Genomic DNA, 18,998 nt, shown 5'->3' with positions numbered 1-18,998 from the left:
GAGGTGTGTGCGGAGTGTTTGGTGGCAGACAGTGTTGAAGGCAGCAGAGAGGTCCAGGAGGATGAGTGCGACGGTCTCGCCCTTGTCGACTCTGGTTCTGATGTCGTCAGTACATGCGATGAGGGCGGTCTCAGTGCTGTGGTTCTTGGGGAACCCGGACTGGGAGGTGTTGAGTGTGTTGCTTTCCTTTAGGAAGTGGGACAGGCAGGTGTTCACTAGTTTCTCAGCGACCTTGGCAGGTAAGGGGAGAAGCAAAATTGGGCGGTAGTTGGTGAGGCCATCAGGGTCTGCTTTGGGCGTTTTCAGGAGTGCAGTGACTTCTGCGTGCTTCCAGCGGTCTGGGAAGGTGGCATCGTCGAAAGAGCTGTTGATTGTGTCACGAAGCTTGGCAGCGATGGTTGGGCTGGCTTTGTTGTAAATGCGGTGGGGGCAGGGGTCTGAGGGGGAGCCTGAGTGGATGGAATTCATTGTTTTTTCAGTTTCTTCGTCATTGGTAGGGGCCCAGGTGAGTAGTAGGTTGGGGGTGTGGGTCTTTGCTGATCGTGTCGGTGGTGTGGGTGGCGGGTGCATGGGGTGTGAAGCTGTTGTGTATGTCTAAGATTTTGCGGTAAAAATGGTTGGCGAGGGAGTCACAGAGGAGTTGTGTGTGCGTGGGGTCGATGTCGCTGGCTTTGGGTTTGGAGAGCTCTTTGATGATGGTAAAGAGTTCCTTGCTGTTGTGTGAGTTACTGTCTATGCGTTCCTTGTATTATGCTCTTTTGGTGGTGCGTATGAGTTGGTGGTGTTTGCGTATGGTGGTTTTGAGGTTGGAGAAGTTGGTGGTTGAGGGTTCCTGTCGCCAAGCTTTCTCTGTTTTGTGGCATTCACGCTTGGAGGCTTGGAGTTCAGTGATAAACCAGGGGGCGTTCTTGATGTTGCAGGTGGTGATGTTTCTTCTGAGAGGGGCGAGTGAGTCTGTGCAGGTTGTGATCCATTGTGTGAGGTTATGGGCAGCAATGTTGGGGTCGTTGGTGTTGGGGGGGGTTCTGCACTAGGTTGGGCGTTCAGGTGTTCTGTGGGGATCTTGTCCCACATGCGGTAGGATGTGGTGTGTTGGTGGGGTGTGTGAGGGGTTTGGAGAAGGAGAAGTGGACGCAGTGGTGGTCAATCCAGTGGAGTTTGGTGGTGTGAGTGTAGGTTATGTGATTGCTCGAGGTGAAGATTGCGTCTAGTGTGTGTCCTGCTGAGTGGGTTGGTGCTGTGACCAGTTGTTTGAGTCTGAGGTTTGTGAGGTTATTTAGGAGGGATGAGGAGTTGTGGTCGTGGGGGTTCTCCAGGTGAAAGTTCAAGTCACCGAGGAGGATGTAGTCTGTGGAGGTGAGGGCGTGAGGGCTGATGGTGTCAGCGATGGCGTCACAGAAGGGGGGGCGAGGTCCTGGTGGTCTGTAGATGAGGGTTCCTTTGAGGGTGGAGTTGTCGTTTATGTGAATTAGGAAATGCATGTGTTCTGCGCTTTTTAGGGTGTCGTGTCTGTTGGTGGTGACCTTAATGGTGTTTTTGTGTATAATGGCGATGCCACCTCCATATCAACAAACCCAAGTGACCCAGTTTGAGTGGTAGGCACTCTTGGTTCCAGGTGCCTATATGTTCTTTACAAGATGAGAAGCCACACCTGAAGGGTGGTTCATTTCTCCAATACTCCTGACACAAGTCAAACTATAAGGCAAAGATGATAGTTCAGAACTGGGGATTGGAGGGGGGAGAGTGTTGGGTGGGGGAGAATTCCCTCATGGATCCACCTGAAGGTTCGGGAAGGAAGAGTGAAGTCTAGGAAGATTCAGGAGAAGAGGAAACCAGGCCTGAGAAGGCTAAAACATTGTCATAAGGAACATTTGAGCCTGAAGGCAGCCATTATGGGTGAGCATATGAGAAGTAATACTGAACAGAGTAAGGCATGGCCCAAAAGGGTAATCCAGTTCTAAACAAAGGCATCCATGGATCAAGCTTGCCAGCACGAGTGCCATCTTGGGAATTTTGGAAGCAGTTTTTTTGTGGCAGGAAGTAAACCAGTCTATTTCTAAGGGCTCAAAAGAGTCTAGATCGTGAAGGAAATCTGTTGATCTGAGGTCCAGTGACTGGGTTCCCAAAGGTGGCATGAGAACCAATCCACCACTGTCTTAGAATTGTACGGAAGCCATTCTGCCATGATCATGAGATTCCTCTTGCTCGAAAAAGTCCAGGGACTGAGAGACTAGTGTCTTGGACTTTGTTCCTCCCAGTTTTTCATGTACTGGACCACTAAAATGCTCTTCATTCAGGGAAGGATGCAGCAGTTGGACATGTGTGAACAGACACTCTTGACAGCGAGCATTTCATGGAGATGTTCACAGGAGTTGATATTGGGGGAAAGTTTCTCTTGGGGCCAGGAGCCTCCAATAGATCGGCCCTAAGCTTGGAACTACAGCTGAGATGGATCACATCTGACTTAAATTCTAGATCTGTAACAGAACCAAAAAGGGGTTGCCAATCCATATTACCATATTTGTCAGCCACCAAAATAATCATTCCTGGCAGTTGCAGTCTAGAGTGATTTGAGTGAGCTAAGGGAGATGCTGGTGGAGATGAAGAGATGGTAAAATTCATCCCTGAGATGATTTAGGAAACAGAAATGCTTCTCCATGAGAAAGTCCAACAAGGCTCTTGCCTGAGACATGGAGCAGGTGCATTCAAAATGAGTCCTAGAGTGGGGGAGATTGACTAGAAGGGACAGATTCATCATCTTGAAACATTGGGCCATGATAAGGATGGCACCCAGGTAGATGATTAAATGGAGCCCTCGGGGCCTGGGGAAGGATACTGCCATCGAAAGGAGCTTGGCGAAGCACTAAAGCGTGGAGGACAGGCTGAAGGGGAGGCAACCAAATTGTCAGAGGCACCCATTCTACAGGAACTTCAGGAATTGGTGGTGTGAGGGGTGGAAGGTAGATGGAAAAATAGGTGTTTCAGATCCTGCTGAACCATCCATTTTCCAGACAATAGGCTGTCGGACCGAAGTATATGAATGAACTAGTAGTAGAGGACTAAGAAGTTCATATACTTTAAGTTAATCATAGGTATTAATCATTTTAGTTTCTTTCAGACTAGAAAGATGAAACTCACTAAGCTTTCTCGAGATGGAGCAGAAATAATAGCTCATTTTCTCAACCTTCCTAGGACCTCCTGGTCTACCAATAAACCTCCTTTGCAGAGAACGAGTAAAAAGAAGGGTGGCAGAGTTGGAAGGGATGTTTTAAAAAGTGTATACAGTAACCATGGACAGTCGAGAGCAACCAAGGTTCTACTGTGATTTCTTTTCACTTGGGAAGGAAAAAAGCAGTGTTCCCTCCAACTGAAAGGGATGGAATTGGGTGAGAAAAGACTTACCTTGGTTGGAACTGGATTACTTTTTAACGTCTGGAAGGCACCTCTCCTGGGGCCGCAATTGGTTTAATATCTTCTTCATTCAAATATTTTTCTATACAGACAGGAGCTTTGACTGCTGTGACAGAAGAAGCAGCAGATAGGCTGGCCTCTGCGGCTTGTAGGGTGTCCCTGTCTGTCACTGGGCTAATGGTGGACTGGGTGAACTCCAATTAGGAAAAGTCATTTGTGAACTTAGAAATATCTTTAAGGAGGGGCTTGCTGAAGAGAAAGCCTCCAAGAGAATTTTATTGAGAGCTGAAGCCCGTGACTACTATCTAGGTTTCATATGTGTAAGAACATGCTTCCTGCATTAGACTGATAGTGGCATAGCCATCTCCCCTAAGACACATAGGGGGTGATTATGACCTTGGCGGACGGCGGAAGCCGTCCGCCAAGGTACCGCCGCCAAATGACCGCACCGCGGTCAAAAGACCGCGGCGGCCATTCAGACATTTCCTCTGGGCCGGCGGGCGCTCTCCAAAAGAGCGCCCGCCGGCCCAGAGGAAATGCCCCTGCAACGAAGACGCCGGCTCAGAATTGAGCCGGCGTAGTTGCAGGGGTGCGACGGGTGCAGTTTGCACCCGTCGCGTATTTCAGTGTCTGCATAGCAGACACTGAAATACTTTGCGGGGCCCTCTTACGGGGGCCCCGCGGCACCCCCTACCGCCATCCTGTTCATGGCGGGAGACCCGCCATGAACAGGATGGCGGTAGGGGGTGTCAGAATCCCCATGGCGGCGGAGCGCGCTCCGCCGCCATGGAGGATTCCCCCGAGCAGCGGGAAGTCGGCGGGAGACCGCCGACTTTCCGCTTCTGACCGCGGCTAAACCGCCGCGGTCAGAATGCTCGTGGGAGCACCGCCAGCCTGTTGGCGGTGCTCCCGTGGTCGGTGGCCCTGGCGGCCACCGGCCGCCAGGTTCAGAATGACCCCCATAGACCTCTGGTCTCAGCCTCAGTGGGCAGTGAAGTCAGTGGCTTCCAAAGATGAGACATCATATTCATTCATATCCAGTACAGTGATAAGATGACCAGCTATATCTAGGATGTGATGCTGGCATCACTTGAGGGTAAAGTCGATACCTTGAAGATGGAAACAAGGTTGGGTCTAGCTTTGGAAGGAAAGGAAGGGTTTCAGGCTTCAATATCTGGATATCTGGTGGCATAGTTCTCCATGGTTGAAAATAGGCTTACTATCAAGGTTAAGAAAGGAGGAATGTTTTTAGAGCAGAGAAACTCCGAGAGGAGCTGGTGCCCAAAATGGAGCGGGCAGCTGTGAAATATTGATAAACTCACAATTAGAAGCCAAGTCTATATCAATTTCTGCCTCCTTGCTAGTTGCTAGAAGAGAGGAAATTATATCCTCATCAGTACTTGAAACATCCCCACTAAGACCTTTGGGAGGCGAGAGCTTAATATGCTTTTGGGGAAAAGAGCAATTTCCAGACGGGTATGTGTGCTCAACAGATAAATGTCTGATGGGACATTTAACATGAAAGGACTTAGGGTGGACATGAGTTTTCCTGCCATCACTAAAATTGCCAGTATGTAATATACTGGTGATTGTCTCATTCCCAGGATGCAGCGAAGGGTCAGAAGGGTTACGTATGGGGCTAGCTTCCTCAAGGTCCGAATTAAATGTCCCCATCAAAACTATCAGGTGAGATGCATTGTCTTATTTGCCCTGGTGGTAGGCTCCCATTCAGATATCCAATTTTGTTAGTCATTAAGGGCCAGGTGTAGGAAGGCTATTGCGCCTCGCAAACGGCGAAAAATGCTGATTGCGAGGCGCAAAAGCCCTTACGCGATGCAGAATCACATTTTGCGAGTCGGTACCGACTCGCAAAATGTGATTCCGACTCGCAAATAGGAAGGGGTGTTCCCTTCCTATTTGCGACCGCATCGCGATGTAGAGTTGATTTGTGACCGCGAAAGCGGTCGCAAATCAACTCGCAGTTACCATCCACTTGAAGTGGATGGTAACTCATTCGCAAACGGGAAGGGGTCCCTTTGGACCCCTTCCCCTTTGTGAAGGCAAACAAAAATATTTTTTCAGAGCAGGCAGTGGTCCTATGGACCACTGCCTACTCTGAAAAAAACAAAACAAATGGTTTCGTTTTTTTCTTCTGTTTGCAGCTCGTTTTCCTTTAAGGAAAACGGGCTGCAAAAAGAAAAAAAAACTGCTTTATTAAGAAAGCAGTCACGGACATGGTGGTCTGCTGTCCCCAGCAGGCCACCATCCCCGTGAGTGCCTAGACTCGCTATGGGGTCGCAAACTGCGACCCACCTCATAAATATTCATGAGGTGGGTCTTTGCGACCCCATAGCGAGTCCTTTTGCGAGTTGCAAATTGCGAGTCGCTGGGACTCGCAATTTGCAACTCGCAAAAGGAAACCTACCTACATCTGGCCCTAAGTCTCTACTCTTAGTGTTCTTAATAATTTCATTAGGTCGATCATGGATATTAAATAGAGTAAAACTTTTCTGTTGGTGATCTGTTCTTATTCCTGTTTGGATACCTTTGCTTTTCTGAAACTTTTGTTGCAATTGAGAATGGATACTGGATTGTAAACCACAAGATTAAACCACTTAATGGTAACTTTGCTTTGCTAAAAGGAATATCTGCCAATTGCAGGCAAAATTAACTTTTGTTTGAGACAGTCTTTACTCGGGCTCTGAGGTTTTTATCCTTGACTTCAGATCTCTTTAGTTAACAGTGAGAAGATTGTTTGCTTCTTCAGCCTTGTAGGAAGCTGGCTCTGTATATACTATATCAAAATGAGATATAGTGTGCACAGAGTCGAGGGGTACCCCAGAGGCTCGACAGAGACAATAATAGATAATACTAATGCTCTATTTGTGGTAGTGTGGTCAAGCAGTTAGGCTTATTAGAGAGTAGTGTTAAGCATTTGTTGTACACACACAAGCGATAGAAGAAACACACACTCAATGACCACTCCAGACCAATATGATTTTATATAGAAAAATATATTTAGTTTGCAGGTAAGTACATAAAATGTAAGGTTCTTTGCATAGTAATACTTAGAACTTTGAATGAAATCACCAATGTACACAGTTTTCTTTAAAGTGGCAAAAAGCTATTTTAAAGGTAGACAGTGCAATTTTCAACAGTTCCTGGGGGAAGAAAAGAGTGAACAGTGTAACAGGTAGGTACATGAGTTACAGTTATTTTCTCAGGATTTTAGGTAGTCCGTCGTTGGGGGTTCAAGTTAACCCCAAACACCCAACACCAGCAACATTGGGCCGGTCGAATGCAGAGGTCAAAGAGGAACTAAATTAACGTTGGCTCATATGGAGACGAGGGGTACTCGGATCTTGGTCAACTCGGAGGGCAGACCAGGGGTGTTTAGAAGAGCACTGGAGTGGCTCCAAGTAGGCACCAAGAACACACCCTCAGCGGCACAGGGGCAGCTGGGGGCAAACAGGACATCGGGCTTTCAATAGAGATCACTGGGAGACCCCGGGGTTCACTCAGATGCTGCAGGTGAGGACGGGGGGGTGTCTCAGGCACACCACTGGTTGGATAGGCCAGAGGGCCACCTGCTGGTCGATGCTGCACCAGAGGTCAGGTTCTCCCAGGCTTCGGGTGCAGTGTATCACTTAGGCGTCAGATATCTTCGTCCGGAGCTTGTGGTCGGGGGGTCTTCTGGATTCTTTCTGCAGTCGTCATCTTGAGGTCTTTGGAGGGGTCAACCCAGGGTGGGCTCTTGCTCCCAATCACCTGGGGACCCTTTATTGCTGGGTGGACCACCTAGACAAGGGCCAATTGCACAGGGGCCAGGACAGAGCTGCTGTCCTCAGGAGTTCTTGGTCCTTTTGTGGGTGCAGGGCAGTCCTCTGGAATTGGCAGAGGACGCTGGGCCCGCTGGATGCGTCGCTGTTATTGTTGCAGGTTCTCTGAAGCAGGAGACAGGCTGGTAGGACGGGGGCCGAAGCAGTTGTCGTCTTCCTTCTTCTCTGCGGGGTTTTAAGCTCAGCAGTCCTTCTTCTTTGTAACTCACCAGGAATCTGGTGAGCTGGGTTCAGGGAAGCCCTTAAATTCTAGCCTTAGGGGCGTGTTAGGGTCAGGGGGCAGTAGCCAATGGCTATGCCCTCCTTGTGCCCACTCCCTTTGAGGAGGGGGGCACATTCCTATCCCTATTGGTCCCTGTCCTCCAAACCAAGATGGGGGATTCTTCAGGGAGGGGGTCACCTCAGCTCTGGACACCTTAATGGTGGTCCTGGCTGTAGTGTTCACTCCTCCCTGTTTTCCTAATTTTCCTGCTGGACTTGCCGCCAAAAGTGGGGCTATGTCTGGGTGGCGGGCATCTCCACTAGCTGGACTGCCCTGGGGGCACTGTAATCTGAGGCTTGAGCCTTTGAGGCTCTCCGCCAGGTGTTACAGTTCCTGCAGGGGGAGGTGTGAAGCACCTCCACCCAGGACAGGTTTTGTTTCTGACCACAGAGTGCACCAAGGCACTCACCCCATGTGGTCAGAAACACGTCTGAAAGTGGCAGGCTGGCACAGACCGGTCAGTCTTACACTAGCAGTTGGACTAACATACAGGGGGCATCTCTAAGATGCCCTCTGTGTGCATTTTTCAATAAACCCCACACTGGCATCAGTGTGGGTTTATTGTGCTGAGAGGTTTGATACCAACTTCCCAGTATTGAGTGAAGCCATTATGGTGCTGTGGAGTTCGTAATGACAGACTCCCAGACTATATACTTAATATGGCTACCCTGCACTTAAAATGTCTAAGAATGGACTTAGACACTATAGGGGCATATTGCTCATGCAGCTATGCCCTCACCTATGGTATAGCGCACCCTGCCTTAGGGCTGTAAGGCCTGCTAGAGGGGTGACTTACCTATGCCACAAGTAGTGGTTTGTGGGCAAGGCACCCTGAGAGGAGTGCCATGTCGACATAGCCTTTTTCTCCCCACCAACACACACAAGCTGCAAGGCAATGGGCATGTGCTGAGTGAGGGGTGCCCAGGGTGGCATAATACATACTGAAGCCCTTAGAAATCTTCCCTGGCCACGTGGCCCTTGGGACCATGGGTACCTTTTACATAGGACTTAACTGTGTGCCAGGGCTGTGCCAATTGAGGGAACAAAGGTACAGTTTTAGGGAAAGAAAACTGGTGCTGGGGCCTGGTTAGCAGGGTCCCAGCACACTTTCAATCAAAGTTGGAATTAGCACTAGGCAAAAAGTGTGGGGGGGGGGGGGGGGGAACCATGCCAACAGTGGCATTTTCCTACAAGCCTGAAAAGGGCTTCACTTTTGTTAATTAGATTATTCTTGGCGGGGTACCTGACAATGAAGAAACTACTGCACACTTGGGCATATGAGACATAGACGCAGTAAATGGGATTGGTCTTCTCCCAGAGTTACAGATACCAGGGTACCAGTAACACCAGAGGTGAGGGGACGACATTGTCTAAAATACCACGTGTTATGGGTTGGACTCTGAGGGTCCATTTAGACTTGAGGAATTACTGTGAAAATAGGTAACCTGGCCAGGCACTAATTCATCATTTTAGGGCGGACTTTCACCTGAACATTTCTTCTGTGCTTTTAGCAGTCGAAATCTCAGGGTTAGAGTTAAGAGATCTGTTGAGATCTTGCTGATCTCATAATTCCGATGAAATGAGTAATTACTGTTGCTGGCTTCATCGGAATTAAGAGGCCATTCGTAATGAGAGCTGTGATATGGTTTCCAGGGGGCTTTCTTTTACCTAGTTTTCCCATCATTATTTAATTTGAAATAGTTTCATGTTTATTTTTTTTATTGTTTTTGACCTGCGGTCTACAATCATCAACATATTAAACAGAATAAAATGAGCATCTTCATTTTTATACATAATCATAATACATAAAAAATCCCTTATAACTCATGAAATCAATGTATTGTTTCTTCCATTAAAAAAAAAAAAAAAAAAAAAACTTTTAACATATTTATACACTTTAAAACACACAAGTTCACTTGTAGGACTTTGTAACAAGTCCATCAGATCCCGGTGTGAGTTACTTAATTAAAGGAAGTAAATATTTGTTTCTGGCCTCCTTCAGAGCTGCGCATAAGTGCAAAACATGGAACATATTTTGGTCTTCTTTGTGATAGAGGTCGCAAATCGAAGATATTTTGGAATTCTTGTTTCCTCCTTGCCAAAACACTGTTTAGAAGGATATTTCCTATATGGAGATACATAATGAAACGGCTGATACCATGCAAGATTGGGAAAGACAAATAGCGCTGAGCCCTCACCAGTGAATCTGTCCACAATGTTTATAGATTTTCAGGGAAGTACAATAGCCCTCATCAAACGTGTAACTTAGTCGAGGAGATTGGGCTCTAATTAAAAAATGTAACTGCCCTTGCGACCATTCCCTCATCAAAACAACACTACACTCATCGTACTCCAAGGCTCTATTAAAATTCCTCTCAAAAACTGAAAAGGGAATAGAAGTCTTGAATCATTTCTGAAATAAAGTACTAAACGTTTGAAATAAAAAAATATGTTTGATGAAGAATAAATCAAAACGTTTAAACTCATTGAGGTGTAAAACTAATTAAAGCACACAATCAATGTTTATGTTTAGTACAAAAGCATCACCTCTGTTCCATAGCTATGAGTGGTCCAGCCCAGTTACCTTGGTCTCAGATGGGCTCTGCATACTCGTGCTGAACGTTGCCTTAAACTTAACGGTTAAATCAGACCTATTCCTATATTCAAAGGTGGAAGTTACAGCCGAGGAACATAAGTACTGGGCAGAGGCTATCCATGGAGCTGCAGCAACAGTTCACCTCTTGTCCTCACATCTGTGAAACTCAAGTAGGATATGGTACAGTGATGGGGCTGGGGCTTATAAACCAGGAACTCCTAAAGGCCAGGAGCAGAGTCTTTACAGAACACAGTAAGTGCATGCCCCAGTCTCAAACTTAGTGTCAACCAGCATATATTGCTGAGATCAGGAGCAACAGCTGAGGAAAACAGTAAGTGCTGAGCAGAGTCAATCCAAAGTAGTTCAGTTACAGTCCTACACTCAGCTCCTCACTCCCGAGAGCACTCGAGTAGAGATCGTAATAGGGTGGATGGAAGGAGTGGTGCAAAGTCTGTGGATGCTGCATAGCTCAGAGGACATTGATGAGTAGAGATGATATATATTCTTTTTTTCCTTAGCACAGAATTAGGGGTGCCATGGCATTCTGGAGGAACTGCACATTAAAAAAGTGTCTCCTAGCTCCATATGTATAAAGATGCATTAGTCTAGCTTAAGCTCTGTCCTTTACAAGGCATGTGGTCAACTCGCATATTTAGAGATTATTTTCCTAAAATATGTTTTGACTTTCTTTTGTATCATATGGTCTTTCACCTATATCTTTCACCTATGTTTTAATTATCACTGCAGGAATGAAAGAATTGTCTCCGCCTCCCTTGAATCTGAAACGACTCTACAAAGAAACACTGGAAATTGAACCCATCTTAATTATTATTTCTCCTGGTGCCGATCCTTCTCAAGAGCTGAAAGAGCTTGCCAATGTGGAAAATGCAAATTATCATGAGGTACAGTAATGTTGCTAATGGTTAGGAATTGATCAGGATGCACATCAAATATTACAAATACATTTACATGGTTCAAGGTGTTCTGGTATACATTATTATTTTCCAATAAGCGTGCCCATTTTTGTGGGACTTTTAGTAGCTGTTTGATCCTTTATGCATTTGTTTTCAGGTGTAACTGGGATTCCTAGTGCTGTTGAGGTACATAGTTCTTATGTTATTGTTTTGTGTCTTATGCAGTGTATTCAAATACAGGTTCCCAAAGCATGCTTCCCTTTAGTAACAGGACTGGGGGGGCTCACTAGAAAACAGATTGCAGGTAAGTAGCCGTGGTTTCAGGACACAGGCCTGGGGTGTTTAGGTGGGCACCCAGGGGGGCACAGGTCAGCACCAAACACACACCCTCAGTGGCACAGGGGCGGCCGGGTGCAAGGTGCAAACACGGATGCTGCAGGCTGGGTCCTAGTGGTCAGTTCCACAAAACAAAAGCCTGGACAGGAAGGAGAGATACCCAATGGATGTTGCTGGACCATCGGTCAGATGTCTAAATGCCAGGGGGCTGCAGATGCAGGGGAAGCTTTGGGCGTCTGGAACCTTCGTCAGATCCGGTCGCGGTCAGGGGGACCTCTGGATTCAGGCTGCTGGCGGTGTTGTGTTGGCTAGGAGGGTTCAACACGGATTGGACTCAAGGTCAGAATCGCCTGGTGACCTTCTCTGGACTGGTGGGCCACCTGTACTCAGGCCGTAGGCATTGGATGCAGCATGAAAAGGGCTCACAGATCTGAGGCGGATCTAGAGTCCTTTTGGAAGGTTTCTACTGGACAGGGTCACTATCCTCAGGTGTTCTTGGTCCTCTGCTAAGCAGGCAGTCCTCTGGGTGTTTGCTGTCCTGCTGGATGCGTCGCCTTCTTGGAGCAGGGGGCTTGAAGCTGCAGACAGGCTGGTAGGGCTGGTGCCACGTCAGTTGTCATCTGGAGTCTTAACTGCTGGGTCGGCTTAGCAGTCCTTCTTTCTTCTTTCTTGAGGTTGCCAGAAATCTGGTGAGTAAGATTCAGGGGTGCCCCATAATTCATAATTTAGGAGCATTACAGGGGTCAGAGGGCAGTAGCCAGTGGCTACTATCCCTAAGGGTGGCTACATACTTCCTGTGCCCACACTCTTTTAGGGAGAGGGGCCCATTCCTATCCTTATTGGTCCCTTTTCTCTAAAACAAGATAGAGGATTCTGCAAGGAAGGGATCACTTCAGTTCTGGGCACCTTAGGGGTGGTCCTAGCTGCAGTGGTCACTCCTCCCTGTTTCACCAATTTTTTTTTCCCATCAGACCTACCCCCAACAGAGGGGCTTGGCCCGGGGACGGGCATCTCCACTAGGTGGAGTGCCCTGGGGTACTGTAACAGGAGGCCTGACCCTTTGAGGCTCACCGCCAAGTCTTACAGTGCCTGCAGTGGGGAGGTTTGATGCGCCTCCTCCCAGAGCAGGCTTTTTTTCTGAGCACAGAGAGCACAAAGGCTCACCCCAGGGAGTCAGAAACATGTCTGTTAGCGGCAGGCCGGCGCAGACTGGTCAGCCCTGCACTAAAAGGTTAGGCAAAATGCAGGGGGCATCAGTGTGGGTTTTTTGTGCTGATAAGTTTTATACTAAACTTCCCAGTCTTCAGTGAAGCCATCATGGAGCTGTGGAGTTCGTAATGACAGACTCCCATCCCATGTACTTCATATGGCCACACTGCACTTACAATGTCTTAGAATGGGCTTAGACACTATAGGGGCATTTTGCTCATGCAGCTATGTCCTCACCTGTGGTATAGTGCACCCTGCATTAGGGCTGTAAGGCATGCTAGAGGGGTGACTTACTTATGCCAAAGGCAGTAGTTTGTGGGCATGGCACCCTGTGAGTGTTGCCATGTTGACTTTTCCCCCCCCACCAACACATACAATCTGCCATAACAGTGTGCATGTGTTTGGTGAGGGGTCCCTTATGGTGGCACAATATATACTGCAGCCATTAGAGACCCTCCCTGGCCACAGTCCTTGGTACCCTTGGTACCTTTTACAAGGGACGTATCTGTGTGCCATGGGGGTGCCAATTGGGAAACAATTATACAGTTTTAGGGAAAGAACACTGGTGCTGGGGCCTGGTTAGCAGGATCCCAGCACACACTCTGTCAAGTTAGCGTCAATAACGGGAAAAGTGGAAGGTAACCATGCCAAAAGGGGCACTTTCCAACAGGTGGCACTGCAGAATTTCTGAAACGCCGAAAAACACAAGGGGAAATTAAAAAAATATAGAAAATAACTATGTGATTCTAGACTCCTCCTCATCCCCTTGGGGTGGTAATATGACAATAAAGACGTATCCAAGTTATGGGTCTTAAACCAATTCGCAGTGCTGCCAAAAACGGTAGAGCACTACTAAACATTGGAAAGATAAATCACCACAATTTGTTTGTTAGACAGCACTGACAAATCGGGAAAAATAAAAAAGAGATCCAGGGTAGCATTGGTGCGCTTGATAGTTTAGGTAAAAAGACAAAAGCTCACTGGAATGCTCTCACTGTTGTTAAAGACTTCTCCAATGAAACTGTTTTATGACTAGAGATGGATGGGAAGCAATGCAAGAGCAGTAACTCTTTATCTAATGAAGGTTTAAAGTTGAGCAGATGAAAAAGACGTGGTTGCAGTGGTTTAGGAATGTCTGTGTTTGGGCTCTTTTTCCGGCACTCAAATATCAATAGTGCTGCATAAAGCATACAGTCTCCCAACACTAGTTTCGAGTGTTCTGGAAATAAGTGAGGGAGCCGTCATCATGGCACAATACTCGAGCCCAAGTGAGAGGGAGACACTTACGTGAACTTGTGTTAAGAAATGTCTTTCTTTCATGAAAGGAACATCCTCACTTTTGCGGATATGTACTGTGCAATGCTAAGAGATGCACCAAATTAAAAAACAAATATTAATCTGTAGATAGATGGAATTTTTCCATGAGGCATCCAGTGAGACTCAGTATTACGAAAGGTCAGAAGGTCTGTATTCTCACACAGGATGATGTTGTCAGAATGAATCTTGACCATATTGATGGGACAGCTGACTCAGACTTTGACTCTAAAGGCAACTGAACCATGTTTGTTATTAGAGCCGGAATTCCTTCAGTTCTACCACTTTCTAAGTTGAGGAACAAGGCCATATATTACAATATATTAACTGAGCATAAATATATTTTAAAAGGTTTTTTCTTGTACCATTTTTGCTACCCTGCCTCCTCTTTATGGCCTTATCTGGGTACTATGTTGGATCAATAAAGAGAATGTAGAAATCTGGAATAGAGACTTTAACAATCTAGAAAGAGACTATCCAGAGAATAAATGGATTTAGAGGTAGGTGGTAGTTTGATTTATGTAGAAAGCTAGTCAGCGTTAGGAAAGCTGCGAATAAATAGTTATTGGCTTATATTGTAAGGGTTTTCTTTAAGGGATATTACATTAAACCTCCAAGATGAATAGTTGAGTTTCCTATAGTCTTTGTTTTACCTCTGTTTTTGGGTCCCAGTTTCGTCCTTCTAATTTATTTGTGGACTTGAATGTTCTCTCCACCCAGAGGAGAGACGTTTCTGGGTCAATTATTTCCTCTTTGCATCCCTATCCCCTTTCTTGTCACTCTGCCATCCATTGACCCAGTGTACCTGTCTTAGGAAGAAGAAGAGAAGGTAGCAGTCAGGGCACCTTTCTTGAATGCAGGTCTCTTCTGAGACCTTAATCTAAGTTTAACTTTATGTAGGAAAGCTGGGGAGAAGTGCCTGGTCTGAGGACGACCATCTGATTTGGTCTGCGAAAGGAAATGTTAGTGTTTAGTAGTGTTTTTTTTCTGTAAGTGGGATTGGTATCTACTCCTACCTGAGTATGAATCCTGTTTCCAGCTGACCTCTTTTGTTGGTAGAGCCTCTTCTCAGCCAGCCCACTCCTTTCTCAGCGTCTCACTTCTTTGGTGTCATCTCATCACCACCTGAAAATAGGGGATCAGCAGCCTTCATGCTGTCTGTAGGGTTACAGAGAAAAGGAATACGCACTTGGAAGAAGGATAGGACACCTCCCTATATTCCTATCCTGTGTCACTGCTCCACCTGCAATACCTGACCCAGTACATGGTGTGCTCTCTGGTCACTGGAGATGCCAGGGGACAGAACATGCTTGTTAGACCTGACAGCCTTAGGGTGGTCATCCCCCAACTTTTTGCCTGCCTCCCTCCACTTTCATGACACTTGTTTTTGCTGGTTTTATGACTCTGCACACTTTACCACTGCTAACCAGTGCTAAAATGCATATGCTTCCTCCCTTAAACATGGTAACATTCGTTCATTCCCAATTGGTATATTTGATTTACTTGTAAGTCCCTAGTTAAGTGCACTACAGGGACTAAAAATTGAATGCTACTAGTGGACCTGTAGCACTGGTTGTGTCACCCATATAAGTAGCCTCTTAATCATGTCTCAGGCCTGCCATTTTAAGGCCTGTGTGTGCAGTTTCACTGCCACTTGGACTTGGCATTGAAAAGTACTTGCCAAGCCTTAAAATCCCCTTTTTCTATATATAGGTCACCCCTAATGTAGGCCCTAGGTAACCCATAGGGCAGGGTGCCGTGTTGGTAAAAAGCAGGACATGTACATGTGTGTTGTGTATGTCCTAGTAGTGGAAAACTCCTAAATCAGTTTTCCAATACTGTGAGCCCTGCACCTTTCATAGGATAGCATTAGGGTTACCCTCATATACTGTTTGAGTAGTAGATTCTGATCAGAAAGGGGTAACAAGGTCATATTTAGTATGGCCAGAATAGAAAATCCTGCTTATTGGTGAGGTAGGATTTTATATTACTATTGTAGAAATGCCACTTTTAGAAAGTGAGCATTTCTCTGCACTTAAAATCCATTTGTGCCTTACAACCTGTCTCCAATCCACGTCTGGCCTGGGTTGGTTGACAGCTCCCTTGTGCATTTCACCCAGACAACCACAAGCGAAGGATACTTAGTCACACCTGCACTCATCCGCATACTGAATGGGTCTTCCTGGGCTGGGAGGGTCTGACACTTAGATTTCAAAGGCTAGTGGCCTGCCTTCACACAGTGGGCTGCCAAACCTCTACTGGGACCCTGGCAGACAGACCTGCACTGAAAGGGGACCTTGTGCACTTCACAACCACTCTTTGAAGTCTCCCCTTCTTCAAAGACATCTTTGGGTATATAAACTGGGTCTCTGACCCCACCAGCTCAGACACTTCTGGACCTGAACCTGCAATCTGTCAAGAGGAACTGCCTGGCTGCCCAAAGGACTCATCTGGGCTGCTTTGCAAAGAAGGACTGCTGGCCTGTTGTTGCCGAGAAGTGCTCTCCAAGGGCTTGGATGGAGCTTGCCTCCTATTTTCTAAAGTCTCATAACCAAAAAGACTTAGGCCCTCATTACAACCCGGCGGTCGGTGTTAAAGTGGCGGTAATACCGCAAACAGTCCGGCGGAAAAAAAATTGAATCACAACCATGGCGGAAACCTCCAACATAGACAGCCACTTTAACACTCCGACCGCCAGGGCGGTAGCAACAAACACCGCAGCAGTAACCGCCAACAGACAGGCGGAAGACAAAGTACCGCCCACTGTATTTCAAGATGCCTATCCGCCACCTTTTCCAGGGTGGAACCAACGCGAACAAAAACATGGTAGAAACAGTACACAGAAGGGAAAACACTCACCTCTCCACACCCCACAAGGAACCAGGACGCCATGGAGCCCGAATTGCAGATTCTGCCGATGCTGGTCTTCCTTCTCTTCTATCAGGAGCACCAAAGACGGCGGCGACGGCCACAGTGAGTATTGCACCTACAACACAGGGGAGGGGGAGGGAAAAGAGAGTGACACACACACGCAACACCCCCACCCCCACCCTCACCCACAACACCATACACACAAATACATGCAGCAACATTACATATACACTCCCCCCACCCCCTGGAAGAACGCAAGGACAAAAGGAAATTATTTAAACAAATGTAATCATGTGAAATCTCATTATCAGAGTTCAAAACCCACTATATACAATTATGTACACCAACTACACACGTCCGGATAGTGCACCAATCATTGTCCGTGGACCACTGGGCCAAAAACGCATGGACGAAGCCCACACTAGATACCTGACTGGAAACGGAGAGAACACTGCAGGGGTATCAGATCAAAATGAAACAGGCACCTCAGGGGGAGGGGGGCACCTCTTCCAGATGAACGCACGACGCCACTGCTGCACGAGGGGGCTCCATGCCCATTGCTGTATCCTGAGGAGTGGCAAGCCACTTTTTCTCAAGTCTCTCCAGTGGGTGGGTTGCCCACTGCTTTATCCTGTGGAGTGCAAAGCCACAGTCTCTCAAGTCTCTCCAGTGGGTGGGTTGCCCACTGCTTTATCCTGGGGAGTGCAAAGCCACAGTCTCTCAAGTGGATAACAGTCTCCACTGGTTCTGGAGAGGGCATGGTGCCCAGAGTGTTTCATCCTGCCAAGGACTGAGGTAGTGGATGTGATACTCCACTGGTTCTGTAGGGGGCATGGTGCCCAGATTGCTTCATCCTGCCAAGGACTGAAGTAGTGGATGTGATACTCCTCTGGTTCTGGAGGGGGCCTTGTGCCCGGAGTGCTTCATCCTGCCAAGGACTGAGGTAGTGGATGTGATACTCCACTGGTTCTGGAGGGGGCATGGTGCCCTGAGTGCTTCATCCTGCCAAGGACTGAGGTAATGGATGTGATACTCCACTGGTTCTGGAGGGGGCCTTGTGCCCAGAGTGCTTCATCCTGCCAAGGACTGAGGTAGTGAATGTGATACTCCACTGGTTCTGGAGGGGGACTTGTGCCCAGAGTGCTTCATCCTGCCAAGGTCTGAGGTAGTGGATGTGATACTCCACTGGTTCTGGAGGGGGCATGGTGCCCAGAGTGCTTCATCCTGCCAAGGACTGAGGTAGTGGATGTGATACTCCATTGGTTCTGGTGGGGGCCTTCTGCCCAGAGTGCTTCATCCTGCCAAGGACTGAGGTAGTGGATGTTATACTCCACTGGTTCTGGAGGGGGCCTTGTGCCCAGAGAGCTCCACGTGCAGTGTGGCCGGTACAATTCACTCACCTGGGTGTGCGTGGCACGACATTGGCGAGGTACAGGTAGCATGATACGCCATGGAGGCAGCGACATACCCCACACTGCTGCGGCTTCGCCTTCCACCTGCAGGTGCCAACAATGATGACAGTAATGCTTCATGGAAGCTGCCCAGGGCCCTGAAACTCTCCTCCAGCCTCGGACGTCTGACCACTGGGGATGGTAGGCATGTCAGCGGTAGTGCCACTGTCCGAGGATGTCTCGGGGCCGCTGGCGGTGCTTGCGGCGGTCTCTGAGGCGGCGGTGCTGCCGGCGGTACATGGGGTCAGCACCTGCTGAGGGAGAAAGCAGGATGTCTCCTGCAGCCTCGGACGGCTGCCCACCGGGGAAGAGGCTGGGGACTGTCGCAGTGGCTGTAGACGTGCAGGTGGCGGTGCATGGGGCGGTGCAGCTAGCGGTGTTTGCTGCCGTACAGGTTGGCGTGGACGTGGACCAAAGGTGTGACACTGGTCCCTCAGTCAGTGCCACCATGCCCTCTCCTGACCTGCCCTTCTGTTTTTGGCCCTTCCCCACCTTTGATGGTGGCGCAGTTGTCTTGCCACTATCCCCTTTTGTTTTCGCTGAGCCCTTGGTGGCTGGTAGTTTTGGCTTCTCCCTCCGGGATGTGGGCACCTTTTTCACCTTGGCAGGTGGCGGAATGTCCTTGCCCTCGCTATGTGGCACACTGGCAGCCCTGATAGGTGGCGCACTTGATGACCCTGCAGTTGCTGGCACCACTGTGCCTGGGGATGTGGTGACTAAGGTGCTGGGCTGGGACCTGGAAAGCCTGGCCCTAGGTGAAGGACGGGGGGGGAGGGGTAGGGAAGAGGTCAATGT

At 48.1% G+C, this 18,998-nt stretch overlaps 1 protein-coding gene across 2 annotated transcripts in view; it reads left to right on the top strand.

Moving 5' to 3' along the window:
• Positions 1-18,998, top strand: part of DYNC2H1 (dynein cytoplasmic 2 heavy chain 1) — a 1,541,159-nt gene that overhangs the window by 1,138,552 nt on the left and 383,609 nt on the right. For both annotated transcript variants that reach the window (XM_069202358.1, XM_069202357.1), the window contains one exon: positions 10,856-11,010. In XM_069202358.1, the coding sequence (XP_069058459.1) occupies positions 10,856-11,010 (155 nt within the window). The remainder of the gene's footprint in view (positions 1-10,855; positions 11,011-18,998) is intronic.

The sequence above is a fragment of the Pleurodeles waltl genome, chromosome 8, assembly GCF_031143425.1.
Source record: "Pleurodeles waltl isolate 20211129_DDA chromosome 8, aPleWal1.hap1.20221129, whole genome shotgun sequence".
Taxonomy (NCBI): Eukaryota; Metazoa; Chordata; class Amphibia; order Caudata; family Salamandridae; genus Pleurodeles; species Pleurodeles waltl.
The sequence above is the reverse complement of the archived record's forward strand: the minus strand, read 5'-3'. Positions and strand labels throughout refer to the sequence as shown.